The sequence below is a fragment of the Anser anser genome (genome assembly GCF_964211835.1).
Source record: "Anser anser genome assembly, chromosome: 11".
Taxonomy (NCBI): domain Eukaryota; kingdom Metazoa; phylum Chordata; class Aves; order Anseriformes; family Anatidae; genus Anser; species Anser anser.
The window spans coordinates 12,071,310-12,083,415 of record NC_139732.1 but is presented as its reverse complement, the minus strand read 5'-3'; the positions used below and the strand labels follow the sequence as shown (position 1 = coordinate 12,083,415).

The window sequence follows — 12,106 nt, the reverse complement described above, 5'->3', positions numbered from 1 at the left end:
AGCCAAAATTAATGGCCCTTTGCCTCAATATTACTGAAAATCACCTTTGCTGCTATCTGTTGGTTGTTGAATTTGCTCAAGTAAACAAAGCTTATTTAAATGCTTTCCCCAATGCAGTGCTGTTACTGATGCTGCAGAACAACTTTTATGTTGTAATAGAAATTGTACAGCATGATGGGGATAAGAAACTCGAGCAAGATAAGAGCAACATGACTTAAAATATGGAACGTGTGCAGTGGAAGAAGGGTACAGTGGGAGATGTTGAGCAAGGGATTGTGTTTATCTCCCTGAGCTGTGACTGCAGGGCTGTAATTCTGGACCCTGTGGTTTCGAGTGCTGAGTAAACTGCATTTGCAATGATTTTTCATAGTATGCGTTAAGAAAGAATGACCAAATTGGTCTTAATGTGAGCTTGTGCTGCATTTTGTAGACAATGGTTGTTGATTATGCAGCATGCTCTTACTTGAGCAGAAAATTCCTTACGCTGATTTTTTTTAACCTGGGTTCACGCCTTCTAGATAAAAGCAGGAGAGTAAAAGAATGAAGTCAACCTGTTGATTGTAGGTCTAGACTTCAGCTCTTCTTAGCAAGAATTTATCTTCTATCTCAAAGGAACTGGAGAACACTCAAGAAAGCACCCTGTGGAGAAAAATGTATGGTGCGGGGGAACATTACGCTCTTGCCCCACCATCCAATATTCTCCTTAGGTGCTTTGGTTTCCCAGAACATTTTCTTGTTTCTCTCCAGGGTAGTTTCAAATTTTAGCATGTCCTCAAACAATGACATGGTTGATACCAGTAAGGAGCACAAGACTCTAAATGAAGCTGTGCTGCATGTGGGAAGGGCAGGGCTTGGCAATGAGGTTGGCAGGTGAAGTACAATGGGAGAGGGGGAGTGGTTTTGCGCCGCATGACAGTGGTATTGAAACATGCTTGCTTATGTTTGTTTTAGTGACGAGGTAAAATGAAAATCTGCTTCTTGACTTGTACTTTTGGAAGTCTGACCTGCTCATCTATGCTAACTTCAGTCTTATTTTTGGCTTTCAGGTTAGCAAATTGAAACGCCACATTCGTTCTCACACTGGAGAGCGTCCGTTCCAGTGCAGCTTGTGCAGCTATGCCAGCAGGGATACTTACAAACTGAAGAGGCACATGAGGACCCACTCTGGTATTGCTGACGTGGTTTTTCTTTTTAGTGTTTGTTTCAGTGTCAGATTGCTGAGACTGTAATGTGTGGTGACACTCTTAATTGGAGAAAAAAAAAAAACAAACTTTCTATTTAATGTAAAACCTTTATAAAGTCTGTAGCTGAAGAGCATGCACCATAGTTTATAAGCACTTTAAATAAAATTCATAAAATGTTAGTAATTACTACACTGAGAAGTGAGCATGGAGGATTCAGATTTCCAGTTTCAATGTAAGGTGTTAAAATATGTCCCCTTCTAGTATGAAAAGAAGATATTTCTTCTATTATTAGTGTTCCAGTTAAAGATTAGAGCCATTTTCAGTTTCATAATTGTGTAGTTATAAAAGCATCTCATGTTTGTAGTCCATAAAGACCCTGATTTTTTTCTTCGATAGAAATAGAATTTTTTAGCACAGAATGTTGCTGGAATGCCAGGTTGATGATACCCCTAAACCTGAAGGGGGGAAAACTGCCCTTGTGTGTACATAAGTATTCAGAAACCCCCGAAAAAAAAAAAATATCTGATGCTATTTATTTTTTTCTGGCAGTCAGCAGGTAGGTCTTCCAGGTATTTCCTCAGGTTTCACTGATTTGTTTAAAGAGTGGACTTGGGATTCTTTGTAGAAAGATGCATAAAAGAACTAAAACTTCCAAAGAGACGTTGAGATCTTTCTGTAGTTACTATTTTTATCTTCTAGCTGTCTGTTGTGAGTTTGAGAGGTTTGGGGCTTCTTGGTTAGATTTTTTTAATAAAAGTACTTGTGCTATTTTTTTCTTTCTGCTACTGAAGGAGAGAAGCCATATGAATGTTACATCTGCCATGCTCGCTTCACTCAAAGTGGTACCATGAAGATGCACATTTTGCAGAAGCACACAGAGAACGTGGCCAAATTTCACTGTCCTCACTGTGATACTGTTATAGCGAGAAAGAGTGACTTGGGTATGTATCTCTGAAAAGTGGTCATTTGGTGAAAATACTACAAAAGACTTTCTCAAAATTAGAGTTCAAGTAAGCCAACTGCTGTCTGCTTTTTAACCTAATAGTTCTGATAACTACAAAATGAAGCACAGACTTAAATGTGTGGCTTGTAATACACACTTAGCTTACCATAACTGCTGCAGACTGAGAACGTTCTGTTTCTTTTCATTACTTGAAAGCGTAGGATGCTTTCCAAGTGTACAAGGCAAGTTACTATTTTCAGGACTATAGATATGAGGCATTTATTGAATTTGGACTAATATTACAACTACATGTGGGTTAGGTCTGAGAAACCAAAAAGTCAATTGGCTTGACCTCTTCCATGTTGGAGGCCGTTACATTTCATCCATATACATCTGACTGAGCTAAAAGGCTTGAATTTGAATAAATACTTTCATTTTCCAGGAAGTGGAGCTGTGTGCCACAGACAGAATAGGAGACAGAGTTGCCACAAAAGCCCTGAGTTCTTGCAGTAGCAGAGTGTTGATCTAGTGAGCAGTGATTCCAGCAGGCAAGCTCTCTGATGTACAAGAAGGTGAAAAATAATATCATGCCCAGAGCAGCTGAGAAAGAAGCCACGATTTGGCAGAACTTTCAGTCTGTAAGCAAAATAAGCAAAATATCAACCATGTAATGGAAAGGCAGGCTCCCTTCCAATAAAGAAGAATTTGAAGTGCTACATTGAGAGGCAGTTTGAGTGGATGGCAGCCAAATGATGTCAGGTGTCTCCCAGAGCAAACGAGAACTGATTTACAACAGAGAAAAACTGATGTTAACTATGAAGAATTTTTCTCCTAATAATGGTTTAGTCTACAACAGGTTACCTTGTGCAGCTGTGGTATGCTCTTAGTTTGAGTATTTTAAAGGAGTTACTAAAACCTCTCTCAGGGATTATCTGCTGGTATCCCCATTGCCTTCTATCCCTGTCACTTTGGCTTCCAGTCTTGCAGAAAATCCTGTTTCCCAACGTATTACCTGGCTTCTGGTTGTATTCAGGCAATTCAGAGTAGTCTTAAGTGTCTTGTGGGCTGTTATGTTTTACTTAGATAATCTTCGTGTGTTACATAAATTTCACTAGCAAAAACTCACATTGCGCTGTCCTCCAAGGGAATCCTTGTGGATGGATACTGTCAGCATCAGACCTGGTCGCTGATGTCTCTGTTTTCTGTTGTGTTTTGAGATTAGTGTAGATGGTTTGAAAAATCATCTAAGATGCCTGCAGGGCTTTTTGTGTATAATAACTTGTGTTAAAAAACAAACCTTACGTGGCATAACATCAAATGGAATTGCACTGTGTGAACATTGATGGCTACTAATGAGTAAAATCAAAATTCTGTGGGAAATCTTGGAGTTTTTCTGCAAGACCTTTCTGTCTAGAAATTGTTCTGGTTGCTTTTACTTATGTGTCTTTCTTTTTTGGTGGAATCCTAAACTAACTGTTCAGTCTCCTGACTTGATTCAGGAGTATGTGGAGGGAATAATGCTAAGGGACCGCAAACTGGTCTCTTCCATGTTTGGAAAGCCATCGCGGTTAAAGCCTCTGTTTCTTTGCTCCTAGGTGTTCATTTGCGAAAACAGCATTCCTACATTGAACAGGGCAAGAAGTGTCGCTATTGTGATGCTGTGTTTCATGAACGCTATGCCCTCATACAGCATCAAAAGTCTCACAAGAATGAGAAGCGCTTCAAGTGTGACCAGTGTGATTACGCATGCAGACAGGTAAGCTGGTGGGACTGGCACCCCTTCTGAGCGTTGGAACAGGAGATTAAAAAAGGAGGTAGAAATCTTAGCTGTTAAGTTTGACTGTCAAGATCAAATAAGCTCTCCCCTTCTTTTGAAGGGTGTGAAGGAAAAGTTTGGTGGCCTGTGCTGCTTGGTGTAGTGCTTCCTCCCTGTACCTTCTAAGGCAGATAAGTCACAACCTTGGTGTATCTGTTGATGAAGAAATAAGTCTGTATAGGATGGGAGTAGCTGGGACTGAATATACCATCCATCGAGATGTTCTCACATTCCTGCAGAACCATCTTTTTCTGACACTGCTCCTAAACTAAAGCGTGGCTTCTTTGTGGCCGAAAATCATCTCATCTGTGTGTGTATGAGTTCTTAAGTTACTCTTGCTGTTTTGATTGTTCCTGTCAGGAGCGGCACATGGTCATGCATAAACGGACCCATACTGGAGAAAAGCCTTACGCCTGTAGCCATTGTGATAAAACCTTCCGTCAGAAACAGCTCCTTGATATGCACTTCAAACGATACCATGATCCCAACTTTGTCCCTGCTGCCTTTGTCTGTTCCAAGTGTGGTAAAACATTCACTCGCAGGGTAAGGGAATATACTGGTTTGGATTACAGATTTTTTTGGTGGAATGAGGGTTGGTGGGGGGGAACAGGAACGATGGCATGTTTACCCACGGGGAAGGTACAGGCCACAACACTACCCTTTAAAATAGAACACTTGTTTCTTAGATGAGACCTGGTATAATTCAGAATTAGTACTATTGTGTACTAGCATTGACATTGTTCACAAAGTGAAAATTCAACTTTCTGAATAAAAGTCATCTTTGTGGGCCTCCTCTGGACCTGCTCTCACAGACCCACCTCCTTCTTGTGCTGGGGCCCCGGACTGGATGCAGGACTCCAAGTGGGGCCTCACAAGGGCAGAGCGAAGGGGCATAGTCACCTCCATCCCCTGCTGGCCGCTCCTCTCTTGATGCAGCCCAGGATGCAGTTGGCCGCCTGGGCTGCACGCACACTGCTGGCTCACATCGAGCTTTTCATCCACCAGAACCCCCAAGTCCTTCTCTGCAGGGCTGCTCTCAATGAGTTCTCTTGGTCCATCCTCGTGTCTCAGATTGCCGTGAGCCAGGTGCAGCACCTTGCACTTGGACTTGTTGAACCTCATTAGGTTCATGTGGGCCCAATTCTCAAGCTTGTCCAGGTTTCTTAGTTAATCAGAAGTTGTCAGAAATATGTTTGTAAATACAGGACCAGAATATTTCATCTTATTTTAACGCATGTTGTGTTTTTTGTTCTTTTCCCTCTTTTCCATGGATTAGAACACGATGGCCAGACATGCTGATAATTGTTCTGGCCTAGATGGTGGGGAAGGAGAGAATGGGGGAGAGACAAAGAAGGGCAAACGTGGCCGAAAGAGGAAGATGCGCTCTAAGAAAGAAGATTCCTCTGATAGTGGTAAGAAACAACTCAGTACATTCTAAGAGTTGGAGACCTGTGATTCAGTCCTTGTTAGCTGTTAGTTTGCCCACTTTGCAGGTTTGTTTTGGTACTTGAAAGGCTTTTATCTAGTTAGTAACCAAAAAATAATAGTATACGGTCAGGTACAGAAATGACTGCCTGTAATGGATAGTGTGAATTCTGCCATCCTGTGCTCTTCCTAAGACCGTGCAGTTGAAAAAACTCAGTTCCTCTCCTGCCTGCTTTTCTGTGCGTTACATTCTCTGGCAGTGTTTTCAGTGTCCCAGAAGAAACTCTGTGTTTCTCTGTTATGAAATGCCACATGCTCCCACTTTGCTGCTACAGGATAGCATACGGCATGTCCAAACAACTCCAGTGTTGGATTAGCTTGGATTCTTCAGTGGGAAAGGGAAGGGAGCATACAAGAGAGTGGTGGAGAGAGTGCAGGCAATTTATGGACTCTTATAAAAGGCCTGCTGAGCCAGTTAAAGGGTCAGGAAGCAGGTGGTGTCTTCCACTTCACAGATGTTGTTGCAGATACACTGGTATTGAGAAGATGGTCATTGAGGGGCTCTTGGAGGTGCTGGCCAACATGCCAGAAGATGGGTTGGGTGTAATTCATAATAGGGTGGCTACTGTTTGTAAGCTTCTCCAGAACAGGGCAACAGCAAACTGTTGCAGCAGATAAACTGCCTTCACTGTGGTATTCTTTGTGAAGGGAAAACTCATAGCCTTTCCTCCTGATGGAGGGAAAGCTGTCATGTCTTCAGCAAGAAAATCCAGGTGGAGTCTAAAGACCAGCCAGTTCAAAGATGATTCTGCAAAGGCAGTGTTGCTAATTAGTCTTTCATCTGAAGTGCTTTCTGCAATTAACAAGGGGTGTAGGTTGGGGCAACAGGGATACGTTCTGGTTAGAGAATGTGCATCTGAAAATCTTACGTAGCAAACAGGTTTTACAGGAAATCAGATGGGTATGGTCAAACTGCTGGTTGTGCAAACCTTGACAGCAGAAACTCCAATTTCTGAAACTCGTATTTGTACAGATTCTTGAAAAAGCGTTACAGTCAGTTGGATAAAGCACATGTAACTAATTGTTCATTTAAAACATGGAATCATCTTGGAGCCAGGAGTAAAATCTTGATGGAAACCAAATCAAAACACATTAAAAATTAAATACTCCAGAATCACATCTGGTTTGTAGGCCTCCAGTAAATGTAGAATCATAGAATCACTTAGGTTGAAAACCCTAATTTTATTTAGTTTGTATTGTCTGGGTTTCAAAACTGTTTTGGGGGAAGGTGGTCAAGAATCATGCTTGTTAGGTGAACTGGTGAGTGTTATGTGACTGGCTCAGACTCTGTGGCTGAGACAACTCCTTCATCCTCACATGAGTTTCCAAGTCTCGACTGACTTCTTCAGAAGTCATCTGATAGAAAAATAATTCACCGTGAGCTGAGTAGCAGTATGGAAAAGGTTCCAACTACATTCTCTGCTGAGTTGCAGTGTGCGGTGTTGTTCTTACCTCTTGATCTGCAGTTTCATGAGTTTCTGCAACTTCTACATTTCTAAGAATGGTGAGCAAAGCTGCGATGAAGCAGACCCTTTTGATGAAGCATGCTGGACATGTTCAGGACAATCTGAACATGTTGATGGTGCTAACTTTAAAGAGTGTTCTGAATAGTAAAGTTTAGAGTAATTAGCTCAGTTAACAATATAAAAACCGGAGGGGGAAAAAAAAAAGCAGATGCCACGATTGGAGTCTGCTCCAAAATGCAGTTAGATGCAGAGCTGTCATGGATGGGAGCTGCCATCATAAATCCATTGAGTAGATGGGGCCTCAAAATATACTTTAGTAGGCTCTCCTGCCTTGGAAGAAGGGCCTCGGGGAAGATCCATTTGGTCACTGCTTGGTGAATTGCGTGTTGGTGGCCCTGGAAAGCACAGTGAATGATCTGCAGAACTGCATTCATCTGTAGTGCTTAAGAACTCCCCGGTGCCGTGTGGTTCTGACATATTTAACTTCGGATTTTGAGGTCTTGGACATAAGTTCCAATGTTAGGGAGCTGTGTCCTGTTTTCCTGTCTGCTTAACAGAAAAAGATCAAGAACGGCACTGTTGTTTTTTGAGGGCTAGGAGACTTGCTTGTGGATCACTTTCAAGTGTTAGTTTTGCAGAAGTACAGTAGTCACCGCTACCAGGTGAAGTGTGTTAGAGGAAAATAAATCATGCCAGAGATCCAGTAGCCCAAGGGAGGCAAGGCTGCTGCTGCTCCATTGCTCCCAGTCCAACCAGTAACAGGGCTGAAGGTGAGATTGCAGGAGGCACATGCACACTGAGCGCACGTATAGGCCATGTATGTATGTGGCTGGCCAGAGATCAGAAAGAGCACTCATGTGAACACAGGCAGCACCAACAGCCTCGTCCTGCTCCCTCCGTGGCCGAGCAGGCTGGAGAAGTCCGCTAGTGAGGGCACACCTGCAAGGCGAATCCCTCCAGCAAATGGGTTCAGATACTTGGTCTGCCCAGGTGCTTGCACCTGCACATAACCAGCGCTCGAGGCTGCAGCCCTGCTCAGGTTGCTGGTACAGACGGTTGCACATGTGCAGGCTCTCACAGACACCCAGGAATTTCTAGGTCCCAATAATTCCCCCCCCTCCCCCAAGTTCTTACACTGTGCAAGCACTGTCACAACCCAGAGCCAGCCCTTAGGGACCTCCTTACTTCTTCCAGGCCACTTCATCTGTTTCGCCAGCTGGTCCAGATTCATCTTTGCTCGTGATGGGACGCGTGTGCCCCTGCACTCCAGTCACTAGACACGCAGGCCCCCCAGCCTATGGTAGATTCCAGTTGCTGCACACAGGATACAGATACTAACCAGGGACAGAGTTAGAAATTTAATAAGGCAATAAGACAATGAGCCAAGGGTATAGCAAGGCAAGAGTACCAAGCAGCAAGCTGTTTACACAAAAGGGCCCCTTTTGTGCCTTTGCCATTCTGTTTTCCCATGCTTATTCCTCTCCAAATCACCTAAACCCCTCCCTTTTCCCACTTTTGTTTCCTACCCTGAACATCCCATAAGAAGACCTGTGTGATCCCACACTGCCTTTCCCCACCTCCACGCATCCCATAATTTGTCCCAAGCCCAGGCAACAGCCCCTCCTTTGTCCAAAAGGTGATCTAGATTGCTGCTTCCCTTGACTTGTTGTGGTGGGTTTCACGTCTGGACAGTGGGGCTGGTGGCTCTCCTGAGAGTGGCTTGGGCAAGGCGTTTGTTCCTGAGAGTCCTTGGTTTGGGTTCCTGCCTGCCCTTGTGCAGGGGCACCTCTGGGTTGTGCAGGTGGTGCTGCAGTGGGCTGATGGCCCCTCTGATGGGCCTGGGAGTAGCCCAGCAGTGTGGTGTTTGGGCTCCCCATCCAGCCGTCTCTGAGCTCCTTTGTGGGTGTGCAGAGGGGCTTTCATTGCGTAGTCTTAACATGGTCGTGTTTCCTTTTGCTTTTCTAAATGGCCATTTGTGGCCTCTGATGTGAAGGTAACTGGCAGTCTGTGCCACCAGCTTCTCCACAAAGGCTTCGTTTGCCTTCTTCCCCTGGTTTGACTCCTTTTGGATGAGAATTCGATGATTTTTCTGTAGATAGATGTTTCATTCTTGTTTAAACTGAAGACTTACCTGGTACAATGCTTCTTGTAGAGGAAAATGCTGAACCAGATTTGGATGATAATGAAGATGAGGAAGAGACAGCAGTAGAAATTGAGGCCGAACCAGAAGTCGAGCAAGAGGCTCCTGCACCACCTCCCAGTAAGAAAAGAAGAGGAAGACCACCAGGCAAAGCTGCCACTCAAACAAAACAATCCCAGCGTAAGTCACTGTTTGAAGCTCCTGTTACTCTGCTTGAACTGCTTTGTTCCTTGGATTTGGCAATTCTTACAAGAGAACTGATCCCCTCAAATGAGCTTATTTAAAAAAAAAATAACTGTACTTGCCTCTACTTTGCAAAGACCACACCTTTTGTTTGAAAAGAGTTGCAAGTGTTTCCTGGTCATGAGGATGCATAATTGCTTCAGCCTATGCAAAAAGGAGAGGACTTTTTTTTTTTTTAAGTATTATTTAAACTATGCAAACTGCTCATTTCTTTTTTTCCCTAGTTGGTGTGTATATTAACGTACAGTTACTGTTAAAGTAATTGTTAGCGCAATCACCATGTTATTCTGACCTTTGCAGACTTTTGCAGTATTACCACAAATTAACACACTTCAGGGCTGTACTTCTGAGCATAGCATAAATGCAGACAGTTTCAACTGTAGTTTTCTCTTTAAGAATAAAAATCAATAACTCTGCAAAGTCTTAAATTCAAAACAAAACACAAAAAACAACCAACTAGGTGCAAAGCAGGAAAGGCAAATCTGTTCCTGCAGGGGGTGATGGCTCCCCAGTGGCTTGGCTGTCTGCTCAGTGCTACAGATGTGTCCTTCCTGGAATAACAACCTGCGGAAGCATTTTGTGCTGACTCTGCCACTAGTGTCACCAGACTCACCTAAATTTGAAGCTTTTCCTTGCACCATGCATGAAGAGAGGCTGATTTGATACACACCCATACATTGGTGTAGCCTTGTTTGTGGATTACTCTGCAAAATCCCCTGTTTGAATAATGTCTTAAAGTTCCAGTGTACCTTATGATACTTGTACCAGTAGCAAGTATTTATACAGAGGCAAGGAAACAGAAGGTTGATGATTAGATGAGTGAAGCAGAGTGAATCACTGCACTGATGTGGGAATGCCTTCATTGTGGGCCCCGCCTTCTCTTTCCATGCAGGAGTCTAAATACCTACTAAAAAATCATCTGATGAGGCCAGCTCTGGAACAAAAAAAAAAAAAAAGGTGGAATTTTTCTCCCTCACCCTTTGCTTTCTGCCCTTCTAGCTGCAGCAATCATTCAGGTTGAAGACCAGAACACTGGTGAAATTGAAAATATTATAGTTGAAGTAAAGAAAGAACCTGACGCAGAAACAGTAGAGGAAGAGGAGGAAGCTCAGCCTGCTGTAGTGGAAGCTCCAAATGGAGACCTCACTCCTGAGATGATTCTCAGCATGATGGACCGGTGATGGAGGAAGACCACGCTGGATGACTGAACTGGCCTGGGCTGTGTTTAAGCGGCTCAAATCTATTTTTCCTTTTACCTTTTTTCTTGGCTTTGGGAAATGCATCATTTTAGACCATTTTACCAAACATACTGGGAAATAAAACTTCAAAATGATGTTAGAATGTGATTTAACTAGAACTTGCTGTTTTATGTTAGCATTACAGGATCATGGAACATTAGGAAATATTTTGGAGTCCTTGAGGGTTTCCTGTGAGGTGCTTGATTAGTTTTTCTCTGAACTGCATCGTAAACGCGGTCCTTGGGCCAGCTTTACATGCAACAAGTTTTATTATACAAAAGTGGAAGCCTTGACTAGAGTATGTGGTAAACCACTCCGGACTTGCCCTTCCAGTTCCCAGAGTCCTTGAGCCTCCTTCTCTCAGTAGTGTTTTTAACTGTAAATGCAGACTTGGGAGGGTTCTAGACTTTTAAAATGTTTTTTGCTTTTCCCCACTGACTAGCTCCGGTTCTCCAAGTCGGCTGCACACGGTAGTTTTGGCATGCTCCAACTGGTTTCTGTCCTTAATATGCTTTGCTTTCTGCAAAGCATTTCTGTAATGGTCAAGCTTGTAAATAACTTTTTTTTACATTTAAATCTTTTTCCATTAATTAAGAGGTATGCAAAAATGCAGTTTAAATAAACCCCAGTATTTTAATTCCTTTTGAACTAAGTGACAAGAAGATCGATAGAGTGTAAATGTTGGAAAAACTGTTGATAACCAATCACGTAGAGATGTACCCAGACTATTGCTTGCAGAACAACAGAAACCCACACATAAAATCTGGTTTTGAAATGCACAAAACTGGCATTTGAAACATGTATAATTAACCTTCTTTTTGAGTTATAACTTCACGACTACATTTTCTTTGCTCTATCTTGTAGTTGTATTTTGTGTTTATGAATCCTATGTTAAGGCAGAAGTGGTGATTTATAAGTGGGTCACTGCAGCCCTCAAAACCTGGGCCAGGAAATTTTAATAGGTCAGTAATTACACAATTTTGGATCTCTAATAAAGACAAAAAAGGAATAATGTGAAATACAAATGATGCCTGTATATGAAACTGTCACATGTTAAAATATGTAAGCTTTTTATAGAGCCTCAGTCTTGCTGATTTCAAACAAATTTTTCTTCTATGTATCGCTTTTAAGAGAGCTATCAGTTTAGCTATCAGACTCTAGGTTGATGCATTTTTGTACTTAGCTGTACTGTGTGATATTTTTCATTATTTTAGGAAGCCAACATGGGGAAAAAATACTGTTATAAAATATGTAATGGGGTTTGAAAGCTGGGAAGGAGAATATACTGCTGTACAGCTAATAAATAATAATGGATTAACATGCGTGCTCACCGGCTGCTTTCTTTGGGCATAACAACTGTGTGAGCTGGCAGTGATCTCCGGACTGTAAAGCCCCTCTTGGAAGGATGCTGCAGGCCTGCCTGCACAAACAGGGAGCAGCCGCTTACAGTGCAATGGGCTCTTCTCGTCGTGGGTGTTCCTCTGCCGTGTGCTGAATGCAGGGTGACAAGCTATGAAATTAAATCGTGGCATGCTGCTGTCAGTCACAGGTGAGTGTGCAGATAACCAAGCATCATTACTGTGGCGTAGGC

At 42.8% G+C, this 12,106-nt stretch overlaps 1 protein-coding gene across 5 annotated transcripts in view; it reads left to right on the top strand.

The window, feature by feature from the left end:
• The window catches only part of CTCF (CCCTC-binding factor), a 37,304-nt gene extending 25,471 nt beyond the window's left edge, over positions 1–11,833 (top strand). For all 5 annotated transcript variants that reach the window (XM_083851967.1, XM_083851968.1, XM_083851969.1 and 2 more), the window contains 7 exons: positions 1,047–1,167; positions 1,976–2,125; positions 3,723–3,883; positions 4,304–4,486; positions 5,220–5,355; positions 9,047–9,214; positions 10,277–11,833. In XM_083851967.1, the coding sequence (XP_083708093.1) occupies positions 1,047–1,167; positions 1,976–2,125; positions 3,723–3,883; positions 4,304–4,486; positions 5,220–5,355; positions 9,047–9,214; positions 10,277–10,458 (1,101 nt within the window). In that variant the 3' untranslated portion in view covers positions 10,459–11,833. The remainder of the gene's footprint in view (positions 1–1,046; positions 1,168–1,975; positions 2,126–3,722; positions 3,884–4,303; positions 4,487–5,219; positions 5,356–9,046; positions 9,215–10,276) is intronic.
• Positions 11,834–12,106: the final 273 nt, after the last annotated feature.